Source organism: Helianthus annuus, chromosome 2 (genome assembly GCF_002127325.2).
Source record: "Helianthus annuus cultivar XRQ/B chromosome 2, HanXRQr2.0-SUNRISE, whole genome shotgun sequence".
Classification (NCBI taxonomy): Eukaryota; Viridiplantae; Streptophyta; class Magnoliopsida; order Asterales; family Asteraceae; genus Helianthus; species Helianthus annuus.
In genome coordinates, this window is record NC_035434.2 from 111,119,010 (window position 1) to 111,134,499 (window position 15,490).

General features: G+C 34.7%; 1 protein-coding gene across 1 annotated transcript; it reads left to right on the forward strand.

Moving 5' to 3' along the window:
- The first annotated feature begins 6,738 nt into the window (after positions 1-6,738).
- On the forward strand, positions 6,739-11,430 carry LOC110919696 (phospho-2-dehydro-3-deoxyheptonate aldolase 1, chloroplastic). The gene is made up of 5 exons (XM_022163961.2): positions 6,739-7,282; positions 7,700-7,977; positions 9,486-9,762; positions 9,843-10,088; positions 11,046-11,430. The coding sequence occupies exons 1-5, from the start codon at positions 6,776-6,778 to the stop codon at positions 11,295-11,297; spliced, it is 1,560 nt and encodes a 519-aa protein (XP_022019653.1). The 5' UTR covers positions 6,739-6,775; the 3' UTR covers positions 11,298-11,430.
- Positions 11,431-15,490: the final 4,060 nt, after the last annotated feature.

Below are 15,490 nucleotides of genomic sequence, written 5' to 3' on the forward strand. Positions count from 1 at the left end.
TTGGTATATATATATTTTTTATGAAATACATTTATTGTTTTTGATATTATATATGTATCCAGGATAAATCAGTAATTTTATAAAAAAACATTTTATAAAGAATTAAAAGCATGACACGCGTAAATGAATGTCATACGTATGTGTCATAAATGCTTGTCATGAACGTGTGTCATTAAAAAGTGTCATGAATGTGTGTCATTAAAAGATGTCATAAAATGAGTGTCATGAATGTGTGTCATGAATGCGTGTCATTAAATGTGTGTCATTAATACATGACACACAAATGCATGTCATGTTAATTTTATGACTCCTCAATCAACGACTCGCATTTGTGTGTCATAAAGACCCTTTTATGACACGCAATGCATGTCAAGAAATGTGTTTTTTCTAGTAGTGTATTCATGATACACATTTTCTAACACACGTGTTAGAAAATTTAAGTCAATTCATATATACAAAACATGACCAAATTAGAACATTAAATGTCATCATTAAAACTCATCAAATGTCATCAATAAAACTCTACTCAAGAGTTTCACCACATGAAGAGTTAAGAGTCTCAATAATTATAGAATTAAACTCTAATAAAACTCATCAAATGTCATAATAAAACTCTACTCAAGAGTTTCACCACATGAAGAGTTAAGAGTCTCAATAATTATAAACTAAACTCTAATAAAACTCGTCAAATGTCATAATTAGAACTCTACTCAAGAGTTTCACCATATGAGGAGTTAAGAGTCTCAATAATTATAGATTTAAACTCTAATAAAACTCATCAAATGTTATCATTAAAACTCTACTCAAGAGTTTCACCATATGAGGAGTTAAGAGTCTCAATAATTATAGATTTAAACTCTAATAAAACTCATCAAATGACATCATTAAAACTCTATTCAAGAGTTTCACCATATTAAGAGTTTAATTAGTAATTAAAATTTCAGTCAAATGAATTTAGAAATCACAAATTAAAGTTGGTGATAAATCCCACACAACTACACCATCACTTTATGGTGATTTAATTCTTGAAGCCAATCAAACATCAACTTCAATGTATGACCTTTTATTTTTAAATCATACAAAGCATTAAAATCAATGCTACAACAAATTAATTATATAAAATGTTTACATAAAACATTTCAAAGCATCTGTATTTTAACCATTTTTAACAATCATGTTAAAATGAAAGAAATTCTAACGCGCACGTTAGAAATATTAACATTTCCACAAAATGTTAATTCGACTTGCTAAAAACACATATATGGTTCAAATAAATAAGTCATTTCTAATACACACGTTAGAAACTAAAAAATAAAAAAAATTGCTTCCAAACTAACGCGTTTCATGAACGTTTCTAACACACATGTTAGAAGATAAATGATTACAAAAATCATTATAAGACTTATTTGTTCATATCAATCCATGTGTGGATGAAGAGTCTACTTTAAATAGAGACTTAATTAGAGACATATAACTTTAATCAAGTAACATAAAACTCTTAATTAAAGACATAAAAAACTCTACTTAAGAGAATTTAACGTTTACAAAAAACGTATGGTTTACACCAATAATTCCGGTCTAACACGCATGTTAGAAAATTTAATGTTTACAAAAAACGTATGGTTTACACTAATAAACCCGATCTAACACAACATTTAGAAAAATTAACGATTCCCAAAATCATTTCAAAAACCAAACGGTTGAACCAAAACTATTCGTTTTATACCACGGTATAGGATTTAAGATTGTATCTCAATCTCAAAAATCTAAACACAACAAGTTGTACGAAATACATATTTCCCAAAAGAAATTATTTATAAGATCATAATCTTTAAAAAATATTTCTTTTTTATTATAAATCCATTTGTGAACCCAAAATCCTTATAAATAAGGTTTTAAGTAGCAACAATCTCATGAAATCTGTTTTAAGCTTGTAGGAACTAGGTTCACTTTTATAAAATATAATTACAAAATATATAATAACGAGACTCTCGTTCTTCGTAGGAAATACCATAGTACAATACTGGTTGCAATAACTAAATAAAAAGAATATAAATATAATTTTATATACCAATCTTGATTCAAGCCGCATATCTGGTGGGTCCTTCACTCGCATTTGATAGCATCCTAGACTCGAGTATTCATCACCTTGAATCTTGAAAAATACTCCTTGACTGCAACAAAGAGCACACTAAAACGTTGACGAATTTGGTTGAAGCACGTGTTCGAACACGCTTCCCTTAAAACAGATTTCGCGCCTCTACTAAAGACGACACGTCTGTCTCCCAGGGTACAACAGTCGAAGCAGTATGTACTGCCGGAGATGACCACGTGCCCGAGGTTACACCAGATAATATTATTGTGTTAGAACTTGTGAAAAGAATGATATGAAGATGATGAAATCGAATATAGAAAACATCTCTCTCTAAGTACCCAACACATGGGTCTTCAAGTATCTCCAAGAACTCTTCTAATTTTTTCCTTCTAAATTTCCACTTTCAATTCTCTACTTGTAATTAGCTTTATCAAGTTAGGCACATAACTTACTTTGCATACAAGAGATATGGGTAGAGAAGAGTCTCACTTTATTAGAGATTTTATAAGAGAAATAAACTCTAATAAAAACTAATAAATTGACATAAAAACTCTACTAAAAGTCTCACTTTATTAGAGATTTTATTAGAGACATAAACTCCAATAAAAACTAATAAATTGACATAAAAACTCTACTTAAGAGTTTATCACCCATATGAAGAGTCTAGTAAATAATTATAATTTTACTAAATGATAATTTCACCAAATGAATATCCATTCACACCAACTAAATTTCCAACAGCAACGTGCCTGCATGTTATCGCAAGCTCAAATATCGGGTGGTGAGGATGATTGGGTTTGGCTTAGTGATGTCTCAGGGAAATTCTTGGTCAGCTTAGTTTAAGAGCTTCTCATCTCAGGGATAGACTCTAGTAGTCTTTATGTTATGGATTGGTGCAAGTGGGTTCCCTTAAAATACAACATCTTTATGTGGCTTGCTGAGATGTGAATAGATTGACTACTTGTATAGCCTTGTGCAAAACGTACATACAAGTTAATTGGAAATTGTGTGCTCTTTGTAATGAAGTTGCAGAAAAAAAAAAAAAAACATAATATCTATTCACTTCATGCTACACGGCTGTTGTCTTATGGAACCATGTTAGTAGTTAGTGTCGCATCTTGCAAATCTTTGCTTCCACGGTTAGAGATGTGTTGGATATTGACATCTCCTCAATGATAGGTGTTTCAAAATAGGATGTCATTCAAGGTATTATCATTATCGGATTTTAGTGCATTTAAAAGGCTAAAAATGAGGTTATCTTCTCCGGCTAAAGATTTTTGTTGGAGAAAGTTATTGAAGACTATGGGCTGGGTAGTAATTTGATAGCAGGTTTTTTTTATCCTTTTTTTCTTTGTTAGTTCTCATGTAGAAACTAGACATCCACGTTTAGTTATATTTTATAGCCTAATATTTTGTTTATTTAAGTTTGAACAATGATCAAGTAAAAATTTTGTGTTAACATTTTCTTGTTAAATAAACATACGTATATATAAAACCGAAGTGGCGAAGTATTAAGAAATATAGTTTTTATTAACAAGAAAAATCATTCATGTATATCAGTGTGTGACAATTTATTATTGAGAAAACATGTAAAAATAGTATCAAATTATATATATATATATATATATATATATATATATATATAGGGTTTGATTTTATATAACAATAACTTAATTAGATTAAATAGAATGTAAAATGCTCTAAGACTATCCACATCAAGGATGTTTGTAGGTGACATGGAGGGTGTTCATTCCTATGTGGAGGGCATTTGTGAGAGGGATGGATTAGTGGGTGTTGTAGAGGATGACATGGAGGGTGTTCATTCTTCACAATTCTTGAGGAAGAATGGTGAAGAATGGCCTAATGGTGGGTCCTTTCTTTTTTTTATAAGGTTGTTTGTGGGAAGGATATATATGTTATTGTTGTGGGTAAAAAGTGTTTGTGGGAAGAATAAGTGAAAAGCTGATGTGGCATGCTGATTAGGCTGTTTGTAGAAAGAATAGCCTTTCACTGATGCGGATAGTCTAAATGTGTGCTCCTTCACCATGTTCTTTTACATGTTTATAGAGTTGATGTAAGTTATTTTTTAACCCTTTAAATCCAAACTCTTTCAACCAATTTTGAGTTGATTTGTGTTTTATATAATCAACCTTATTTAATTAGTAGCTATATAAGTTTTTTCTTAATAATGTTCATGTCACAGAAATCTAGCTTACGAACCTAAAAAAAAATGGAAAAGGGCCTCGAATTTTGATTTCGCTTTAGGCCTCCAAAATGGTTGGGCCGACCCTGAGCCAAGCTTGGCTCGAGCATGTTTATTTCTTATGATTCTAGCACCTGCGTACTACAATAAGTTGAAGATATCGACTACCATTTAATCAGTTTATTCTCATATATCTGATTGCCCACTTACTACTCACTAGTGGTTTTGAGAATTATGAAAGGAATGAGGGATTACTAAGGGTTAAGCAACTATGAGCGATTTCTGAATGACGATGGTTGCTAGTTGCCTTGGATTTCTCCGGGATCCAGGAACTATCACTTATCACAGGTTGTGAGAGACGAGATATTGTTGCATTGAAAGGCTTTATGTTGTGACTAACGATAATGAAAGAGAACATGTATCAAGAAGTGAAAAAGATGAAGTAAATAAAGGAAATATATTGAAAAAAAAAGTAAAAAAGTGGGGAGATGGATGGGCTTGGGTATTACGGTATTGGATTGGATTACCACTTATCCTTCATAGAAGTAAATGACCATGATAGTTCCTTGTTATTAATGGTAATTGGTTGTATGGTTAATCTTAGTCTCATATCTGATTATAGAATCATGTCTCATATCATTTCTAAAACCCTTCAGGAAGTTTTTGGATAATTATCTATTCGGTTGCGAGCATACCCGCAATATCAGGTATACACATTAATGTTTAAAAAAAAAAAATACCCATTTAGATTTTCATCTATATTTTTTTCTTTCCTTTATTATAAATTTATATTTTTAAAATCTAAAATAATAAAAGGATGATAAACTACATACAAATCATTGTCACCACAAAGTTTGAAATATCTAGAACATGTAAATATCATAATTACATAAATTTTAAAAGATAATTCCGTACTTGTAACATTCTAATACATATAATGGCAAAAGATCAAATACAAATAATCTTAACATACTAAACATACAAATTGAAGGAAAACTCAAAAAGACAAGATGACATTTTTGTAATTACCATCAACTATCAAAGTTACTATACAAATATGAACTCAACCAAAAATACTTAAAAAACACAATTTTTATTAAAAAATCGCTACATTTCGTTAGCAAAAAAAAAGCAGCGATTTTTTAATAAAAAATGTTAAAAAAATAAAATAAAATTATTTGTGTGTTTTTAATTTTTTAGATTTTTTTTGGTTTTTGGGGGTTTAGTTTTTAGCATTTTAGCTTGAGTGGGGGGGGGGGGGGGAGGGTTAGGTTTTTGGGGCTTGGGGGTTTAGGTTTTTTTTTTGGGGGGGGGGGTGTTAGGTTTTTTTTTAGGTTTTTTGAAGGTAGGGGGTTAGGTTTTTTTTTTTTTTTTTTTTTTTTTTTTTTTTTTTTTTTTTTTTTTTAGGTTTTTAGGGGTGGGGGGTTTAGGTTTTTTTTGAGGGGGGGGGGGGGGGGGAGGGGTTAGGTTTTTTTTAGGTATATTTGTAGAGTAACTTTGATAGTTATTAATAATTACAAAAATGCCACCTTGTCTCTTTGAGTTTTCCTTCAATTTGTATGTTTAGTATGTTAAGATTATTTGTACAAGAACTTTACTCTATATATAATATCATCAAAATACATGTCTCAAAAGAAAAGTTCATCTTTCGAAAAAACCTATTAGAACGAAACATTACTAAACAAGGGTTAAGGACAAATGCAGATAAAAATAAAAGTTTACAATGATATGTTTCAGGTTAATGAGTATATAGTTTCGGGTAATCGGGTCGAATATCACATAATCTCATAGCCGTCCTGCAAAACATTTTATTTCCAATCTCACATTTATCGCGATTTTTTTGGGTTTCTGCTATTCTCATCACGCTAGGGCATACCTTGTTATCCATATTGTAAGCTTTGATGGCTCAAGCTCGTCTTAAAACTTTTCAAACTTGTGTCGATTGTATTCAGAGTACCTCAATTACAACCAAGTTCTTAACTCACTTGCATAAATATTATTGACAACATAGTTTTATTTAAAATAAAGTAGATTTTTTTGGTTTTGTAAATTACACCAAATACAACGACCGTAATAAACTGAGTGCGAAATCGATACCGATACTGATACCGACACCGACCGAATAACATTATCAACCATGGTATTGGTTCGGAACCACTATTTCGTGTATATGGTTTTCTTTTGATAAAGAACAAGTATAGGTATCATTTTGTTCATATAACAACTTTTTTTTTGTTCCCACTTATGTTACATAAAACAAGACCCTAAATGTGTAACTAAATAAGTATTTTCCCCACGGTACCATACAGGTTCAGACTATACAATGGATTAATCAAATTACCAAATTACCCCTCTACTATTCAACCTACCCCCAATGGCCAAATGGCCGATACCAACTTCTTTCATGTCGCCAAATTTGCCTCTCACCCTTATAATACCCCCTAACATCTCTCACTTCATCTTATACCACCCAACAAATGGCTCTTCGCAACACCAACTCGCTTCTCCAAATCCAATCTCTTTCACCACCACTCAAATCTTTTCCGACCACCACCACCTCATCCTTCCGCCCCATCTCCGCCATACATTCACCTGATCCATCAAATTCAAAACCACCATCACCCGTCACATCCGCCACCGTCTCAACCGCAAACCCGAAACTCACATCACCACCCTCTAAATGGGCAACAGACAGCTGGAAAGCCAAAAAAGCTCTTCAGCTGCCCGAATACCCAGACCTAAATGACCTCGAGTCCGTCCTCCAGACACTCGAAGCTTTCCCGCCAATCGTGTTTGCGGGAGAAGCCCGAACCCTGGAGGACCGGCTCGCTGAGGCCGCAATGGGGAATGCGTTTTTGTTACAGGGTGGGGATTGCGCTGAAAGCTTTAAGGAGTTTAATGCAAACTATATTCGTGATACTTTCAGAGTCATTCTTCAAATGGGTGCTGTGTTGATGTTCGGTGGTCAAATGCCGGTTATCAAGGTAAAAAAATATCACTCTTTTACAGTTGCGAAGCTTGAGATTTCCGACGGGAGTGGAAGTCACCGGACTTAAAAATTCTATAAAACTGGAGGCTTGAAAACTTATATACCCAAAATTTTATATACGAAAACTACATACTCTCCACTACTGAGCGAAAAGTTCGGGGGTCGGCCGCCCCTTCCCGCCCCTTAAAAGCTTCGCCCATGCTCTCTTACGGTGGATCGACCAGAGAGGGTCAAGAGGTTCCGCTAAACTCTGTCACAACTTTTTTTTTAGAAATATATAAATATAAATCTTTTTATTAAGAAAAAAAAAACACGAGTTAGACCCTTGGTCGTAAAAGTTCTAGTACTACTAATTATATAGAGTTTTTGAATATGTTATAAGTTGTTATGGTGTATGATTGATTAAACACAGGTTGGAAGAATGGCGGGTCAGTTTGCGAAGCCTAGATCGGACTCGTTCGAAGAAAAGGATGGTGTGAAGCTGCCATGTTACAGAGGGGATAATGTGAATGGTGATGCGTTTGATTTGAAATCAAGAACACCCGACCCGCAAAGATTGATCAGAGCATATACTCAATCTGCAGCCACACTTAATCTTTTGAGAGCTTTTGCTACTGGAGGATATGCTGCCTTGCAAAGGGTTAACCAGTGGAATCTTGATTTTACAGAAAACAGTGAACAAGGTGATAGGTATGTTAGTTTGTGCATGTCTATAAAAGGACTTTTTTTGGTCAGGGGTTTGTGAAATATTTTGGGTATTTGAGTGTTTTGAGTAAAAATCGTGTACAAATAGATTTATTGTACGAAAACGTTAGAATGTAAAAAAGAAAAATGTAATGGCATTTTTGTAATTATTTTGCTCGTAATTACCCTACATGATCAAAATTAGTCTACGAGATCATTTGTAGACTAATTATGATAATCTAAAAAATTACTTTAGAAGATCATTTTACAAAATTACTCTACAAGATCAAAATTACCATACAAGATCATTTGTACGGTATTTTGATAACTACCCTACAAGTAAAATAATAACGAAAATGCCACCGAGTTTTTTTACCTTTTCACGCTTTCGTACATTTTGTACGATAAGACTATTTGTACTTAATCTTTTTCCTTTGAGTATAATTATAGGGTTTTCGATTTAATTAGGTGGGTATGATTTTTTTTTTTTTAAACTAATTGTAATTTCAGCATTAGCGTGTTCTTTTTTAAAAAAGTTGCGACGGGGACCGTTGAACTTTGTCTGGGAAAGAAGCTTGGTTTAAAAAAGCGCGAAGCGCTCCAAGTGTTTTGGTTCCAAAATCTTTAAGCGAAGCTTCAAGCGCGAAGCGAGAGCTTCACGTATACGAAGCGCTCAAAATTAAAAAATATATATATATATATATATATATATATATTGTACACATCAATATGACCTATTCTACTTGTTAATCAATAACAAACACAAAAACATGATTAAAAAACACACTTAACACATAAAAAACATAGTTAAAACATAAATTAAAGTCGAAACACACTTAGGGTAAAGAAACAGGCCTCATTTAACCCTATTTAAAGACTGTTGGGCTTAAAAAATGGCCCAAATGTGACCTGATTGGGCTGAAGCGTCGCTTCAAACCATCATCGCTTCGCGCTTAAAGCTCGCTTCACAGCGCTTCACGTAATGTAACGCTTCAGACCAAAAAAAGCGATGTTTCCAGCGCTTCACGCTTAAAGCTTGCTTTAAGCGTGCTTTTTTAAACACAAGAAAACAGATATTTTTTTAACGGCAAATTTTGGATCACTGACGGAAGTATTGCCATCATCAACTTGGCCTTTTTTTGATCATTTGACAAGTCGTACCTTGGCCCTTTTTTTTTTGAATTTAGTGTCCTATAAGAAATACAAATAAATAAAATAAGAAGTAAATGATTTTACCCTGAATTTGTTCATTAGCGGCAACATGATTACCAATCTAACAAAATTTAACAAAATGTATCCTCTTATTTCTATCCGCAAATTATTCATAGGGTCATCGCCTTAAAATTTATGGGTCATTTAATATTCGGTAATATAATTAGCATATGAAATATAAAAATAAAATAAAAATTGCACGGTCACTTGACCCTGGTACACGAAGTGTGGGTTGGTCGTTATTTACCTTGTGGGTCTTGGATATGATCTTAATTTGAATATGGTTGATATTTCTCGGTTAGGTATCGAGAGCTAGCGAACCAAGTTGATGATGCCCTCGGGTTCATGGCAGCTGCTGGTCTTACAATTGATCATCCCATCATGACCACAACTGAATTCTGGACATCACATGAGTGTTTACACTTGCCTTATGAACAATCTTTAACCCGATTAGATTCAACTTCCGGGTTATACTACGATTGTTCGGCCCATTTCCTTTGGGTAGGGGAACGAACCCGCCAATTGGATGGGGCTCATGTGGAATTCCTAAGAGGAATTGCTAACCCTCTTGGCATCAAGGTATTAACTTATCATGGACCTTATGTATTTTTGTTCTTTATACTTCATGTTGGAAGCCCATTGACAAGTTTATTTTAAAGGTGAGTGACAAAATGGATCCAAATGAGTTAAACAAGATCATTGACATATTGAACCCAGAGAACAAACCCGGAAGGATTACTATCATAACGAGAATGGGAGCAGAGAACATGCGAGTGAAGCTTCCTCATCTAATTAGAGCGGTTCGAAGAGCCGGTCAAATCGTTACTTGGGTCACGGATCCTATGCATGGGAACACGATTAAGGCTCCAAATGGTTTAAAAACTCGCCCCTTTGACGCTATCAGGGTAATTCATTCATCTTTATCATCCATTAACTTTAGATATTTACAATTCTTTTGTTATAAAATCGCATTATAAATTATTGGTACTAGTTGAATGATTGTGAAAAGGACTAAAGATTCAATATGATACAAAAAGACAAGTCTTTTTTGTGCGTTTTACATGTGCTTTGGACCTTAGTAGGCTTTCGTTGGCCTTAGCGTGTAAAGGTATCCTTTTTGTAGTGATAGTTACTAGTTAGAAAAGGAAAGATGGATGGGTCGGGTAGGTAGGATAACAGGCAAAATGTTTTATAGTGTAGACGAGGCAATATAAGGTTGGGTTGGATCCGCAAACACCTTTTTGTAAATTTTTAAAAATGTTTTCAAATAACAAGTAACTAATTATGATTAAAAAATTCAATATTATTAAAATATCTAAATGAGATAAAACATGACCCAAATCTACTCATTTATCAAACATTGGTTTGAAAATGAGACCACTAGAGTGGTTGATACGTAGGAGCACTTTTCGTCGATTAGCATTATATGGGATATTAATAGGGCATCCCATTAGTATATTCTTGAGCCACTTGTTTGATCAAGGTCCACCATGTGTGAATGTTGGAATGGGTCCAAAGTCAATGATTCATAATCTGGCTATTTTAGAGTGTATCTATCTATAATGGGGGGACCGAACGAACTATCGTTGATGGTGTGCGGTGTTAAAACGAGTGCATGACAAAATAGTTAATTTTCGTTGCCAGTAAGGTAAGTTAAGGTTGACCTGTGAACAGTTTTTGATCCATCTTTTATTTAATTTTTATTTAATATATAAATTTAATACATAACTGATATGTTAGTTAAATTTAAAAATCTTTATTACTAAAACAAGTCATAATTTTGTAAAACTAAGTTGCCATTTGACTATGCAATGAGCTATTTTGTAGGAGTCTATTAACCCTTTGTTGTACTAAAATAACAGGCGGAGGTCAGAGCTTTCTTTGATGTGCACGAGCAAGAAGGAAGCCACCCAGGAGGGGTTCATCTTGAAATGACCGGACAAAACGTGACCGAGTGTATTGGTGGGTCGAGAACCGTGACATTTGATGATCTTGGATCACGCTACCACACCCATTGTGACCCGCGGCTTAATGCATCTCAGTCCCTTGAGTTAGCCTTCATCATCGCTGAGCGCCTAAGGAAGCGAAGAATTGCTGCAAGATCATTTTACTAGGCTTTAAATTTATGTTTATTTGTTTTTAAAGTATAAATAAATCGTATTATGTGTCTGTTTTTAGTGTTATAAAGGTTTTGAAAATTCACGTGACATTGGAACATTAATAAAAAAAGAAAAAAACATTACTAAATTCACATAAGAGTCAGTGTATATGAATATATGATGAAGTGAGCTACAAAAACTATTTTCACATTAATTAACATGTTTAATAGTGTGTAATGTCATTACTCAATAATTGATCATCACTAGGCAAACGGGGTGTTTGTTTTTTTTGCAAGAAGTATTTCCTGACCTTTTATGTCTACGTCGCACAGACCATGAGCAGACTTTGGGTTTGCAGCGTGTTTGTTTTTTTGGAAGAGATTTCACTAAAAAAGCTCTTCTAGAGGTCTTCCTCGCGCAGACCTGGACTAACCTCTTCAAACCTTTTCAAAACACCTCTCTCTTTCAAAACACCTCCACATCTTCAAACCTCAAAACCCTACACTCATCTCCACATCCAGCCGACACCTCACCTCCTACGCCACCCCCCACTTCCGCTGCCCCTCCACCATCGTTCACCACATCATCTCCAGTCCACCCGGACCAACAACGCCTTATCTTCGCCAAACGAACAACGCCTCATCTTCGCCGGAAGTCGAATCCTCAGACACCGGACCAAAATTCAAGACAAAGAAGGCATCCCACCGGACCAACAACACCTCATATTTGTCGGAAAACAACTCGAGGACAGCAGAACCCTAGCTGACTACAACATCCAGAAGGTTGACGATGGGGGATGTTGTCGGTGGGGAGTGGGTGGGTGTGTCACACCCTGGCTTTTGCGGAAGCGTGGATTTATTTGGTGTGACTTCTTAACACCATAGCAACAATCACAACAATGCTATATGATAAAAGTACGTGATGTTCATCCATTAAAATAGTTTAGAAAATGCATAACATATTGTCTTAAAAACATCAACCACAAAATACATTACAAACCATGACTTGTTTTAAAATGAGTTCATAAGACTCAACGAAAGACTACTAACAATACGAGGATAAGAGACATGCAACTCGTCCAGGAAGGAGTTACACTTCCCAAACCCTACAACCCTGGATGACATCCTTATTTAGTACGCAGCTTGACTAACATGCAACACTTGCCAGATCCAATTAATTCCCTGAAATACATGTAGTTTGTGTAGGATCGCGTTCGGCCCTGTTTGAGTCGATCAGAAGAATTCCTATCCAAATCAAGAGGCGGAAACTAATGATTTGGTGCGATTTTAGCCGTATTCACTTATAATTGCTGTTTTATTGATCTTGAAAACGTTTACAGACTCTGACAGCACTTCGGCAGCACTTCGTGGCTCACCGGAAGAAAACACCTTCAACTATGTGTTTAGGTTCGCTTGAAAGTGTCACTTATATAGTCCAACAGGTTCCGTTTATACGATCATGTCCGTATAAGCGAACCTACCACAATGACTAATAAGCGGAACTAATACAATGACACATAAGCGAACCTAAGACTATGACACATAAGCGAAACCTATTCTAACATATGTTTCTAGGATTTCGTGCCATGTCTAACCTATACAACACTAAGACTCGATGTAAGACGTAGTCGACAGACGTAGTGCATCAACAGACTCCCCCTCGGATGTTGACGGAGTATTCGAGTCTTCAATTGTCAACCTACGGTCTTTATCAGTCTTTAATCTTTCTCTGAAGTATTTGTCATTTCAAGAATCCGCAAACTCTATCTTCATCATCAACAAACTCCTCTCTCTCGGATGTTGACACGGTGTCTTCAGACTCCCCCTCTCAATCTGCTGGGATCGTAGTCTGGAAATCACAACTTCAGAATTTATCTTCAAGATTGATACCTGGCTCTATTCCATCACAGAATAGTCTACTGGCACACACTTACCTGCTCAATCTCTACCCAAACATAAGTTTCTTCAAAGATTAAATCTTTTCAACAATTTAGAAACAATGTTGGTAAATTATAGTAATGATTTTGCATTCAGGATCTTTTACTGGTTCTTTTCAAGCAAAACTTAACAATCATCAAATACACTCTCCCAAACTTGTTCTTCATGTTTAGCACTTTGAACTTTGAAAATCAGCTTCTCAACACCAGTTTTCGAAAATCTTTTTGATTTTTACAAAAATTTATGCTAAAACACACTAAAATCATTTTGGATTATCTGGAAGAAAGTAACTAACACCACTTTGTAAAAACACGAAACAATGCAGAAATGAAATATTTACAGACAATATTTTTGTGAGTTCGTGCAAGAGGAACATATCAGTTTCTAAGACATATCATCAACACCGTTAAGCTTTATTTCATTTTAAGCTCTAAACAATTTACCTAGATTGTCAGTATGTTTGTCCTCTTAAATTTTCACACAAATTTCAACTGTTTCGAGATATGCAATTAGTGTCTTAGATACTTAAACTTATCCGTGTGTCCCACTACTTGAATATACTCCCGTATCCAGATCCCAATATTCAGTCTTACAGGTGAGTATACCACAGATGATATCTGTAAAGGGGTTATGTGCGAGGGCCGTGAGAGCTCAGGTCGATACTTCCGTATACGCAGAGAGATGACGGCTTCGACTTTCGGTGTGTCCCCTTTAGAGGATCTTTTAATTACAACAGCAGCGACTATCAATTTTATTGTTTCATCAGCATGCTGAGGGCGATGCTTATACAAGCTTTTTGCAGAAAGCATTATCCGGGGACTAGGTCAGTATTTCCATACAACAGAAGTCCCGGGATAATACCCCAGATATCACTGAGTATAAAGACCTAGTATCTCAGAATAAGGGACCTTTCAAACAAGATTTCAGGGGTTACCTATATATCCAAACAGTTTTGTAAACCCACAGAATAAGCAAAATTTAGATTTATATCTCTTTATAGTTTACTAAATGTGCGAAAACCTACTGACACATCCACAGTAAGATTGTTTATCACATTTTGACTTTACATTTCTTTAGCGTGTCGCGATAGTCCACTGATGTACTATCATTTCCTCTTTTATGCAACAAAAACTCATTTTTCAGTTTTATCATGTTTTTGGCTTTTTTCGAATTTTCTGATGTCTATGGATTTTCTAAAAATTCTTACTCCCCCTAAAATTCAAATACATCTAAAAAAATTGAAAACAAACTGTACAGAACATGACAACTGATATCGAATCACCTCAATTCTCCATTCGTTTGGCTTAAACAATCAGAACTCCCCCTCACAACAAACTATTTTCCCATAATGATTTCAAAACACTCAAGTTTGTTTCAATCAAAATGGTTTTTCTGGAAAATAAGTTTGATGGATTTTATCACTTGTAGATTTGTCAATTAACAAATTCGGGATGTGGTTTATCATATTATCATTCAACCACTTGTAGGAAAAATTCAAGTACAAATTAATGTCCTTGATTTACCATATGCAAATATGCACAAACGAATCTTCAACCTGTTTTTCAACCAATTACCATCTGTTGGTTGAATTCTCAAGGTGCCGATTCCTACTCCTCGCTTACAAACCTGGGAGTTCCGGCAAGTCTTGCAAAAACTTCTCAAACACATTATACAAACATGATAACGAATGATGCCGATTCCTGATCCACAATTACCAACTTGGGATCTCCGGCAAGTCAGGTTTTTACTCTTTGAAAAATATATCCACCCAAGCCTGACCTTCCTTGGGTGTAACAACTTCTTCATCTTTACTTTTAACGGACTTGTGAACCCCTCTTTTGGCAGCATAAAATTCTTTAACACCTTTGGCCTTACCATTAACCATTTTGCCAAAAATGTGTTTCACATTTCCGTTGAAAGTCTTTTCAACATCAAATTCCTTCTTGTCAGAATAAAATTGATTTGAAATTTCAACTTTTCCAACTTTCTTCATAAAATTTTCAGCACGCAAAGGTGGAAAATTTTCATCGTTCATACTTCATAGTCGGAACTTTTCTTTCAACCTTTTTCTCAACACGTGGCTCCTCTGATTTTGTGGAATCAGATTCATCACCAGAATTGTTACCTGAACCTTTCACAACCCATTTTTGATTTATTACATTTTCTTTTCTTCTTGAAACACTCTTTGAACACTCTCCTTTTTCAAAAGTTGAATTTTTAAAGCCAGTAAACTTCCGGGTTAACAGTTCAGTCTTCTCGACAACCTTTTCT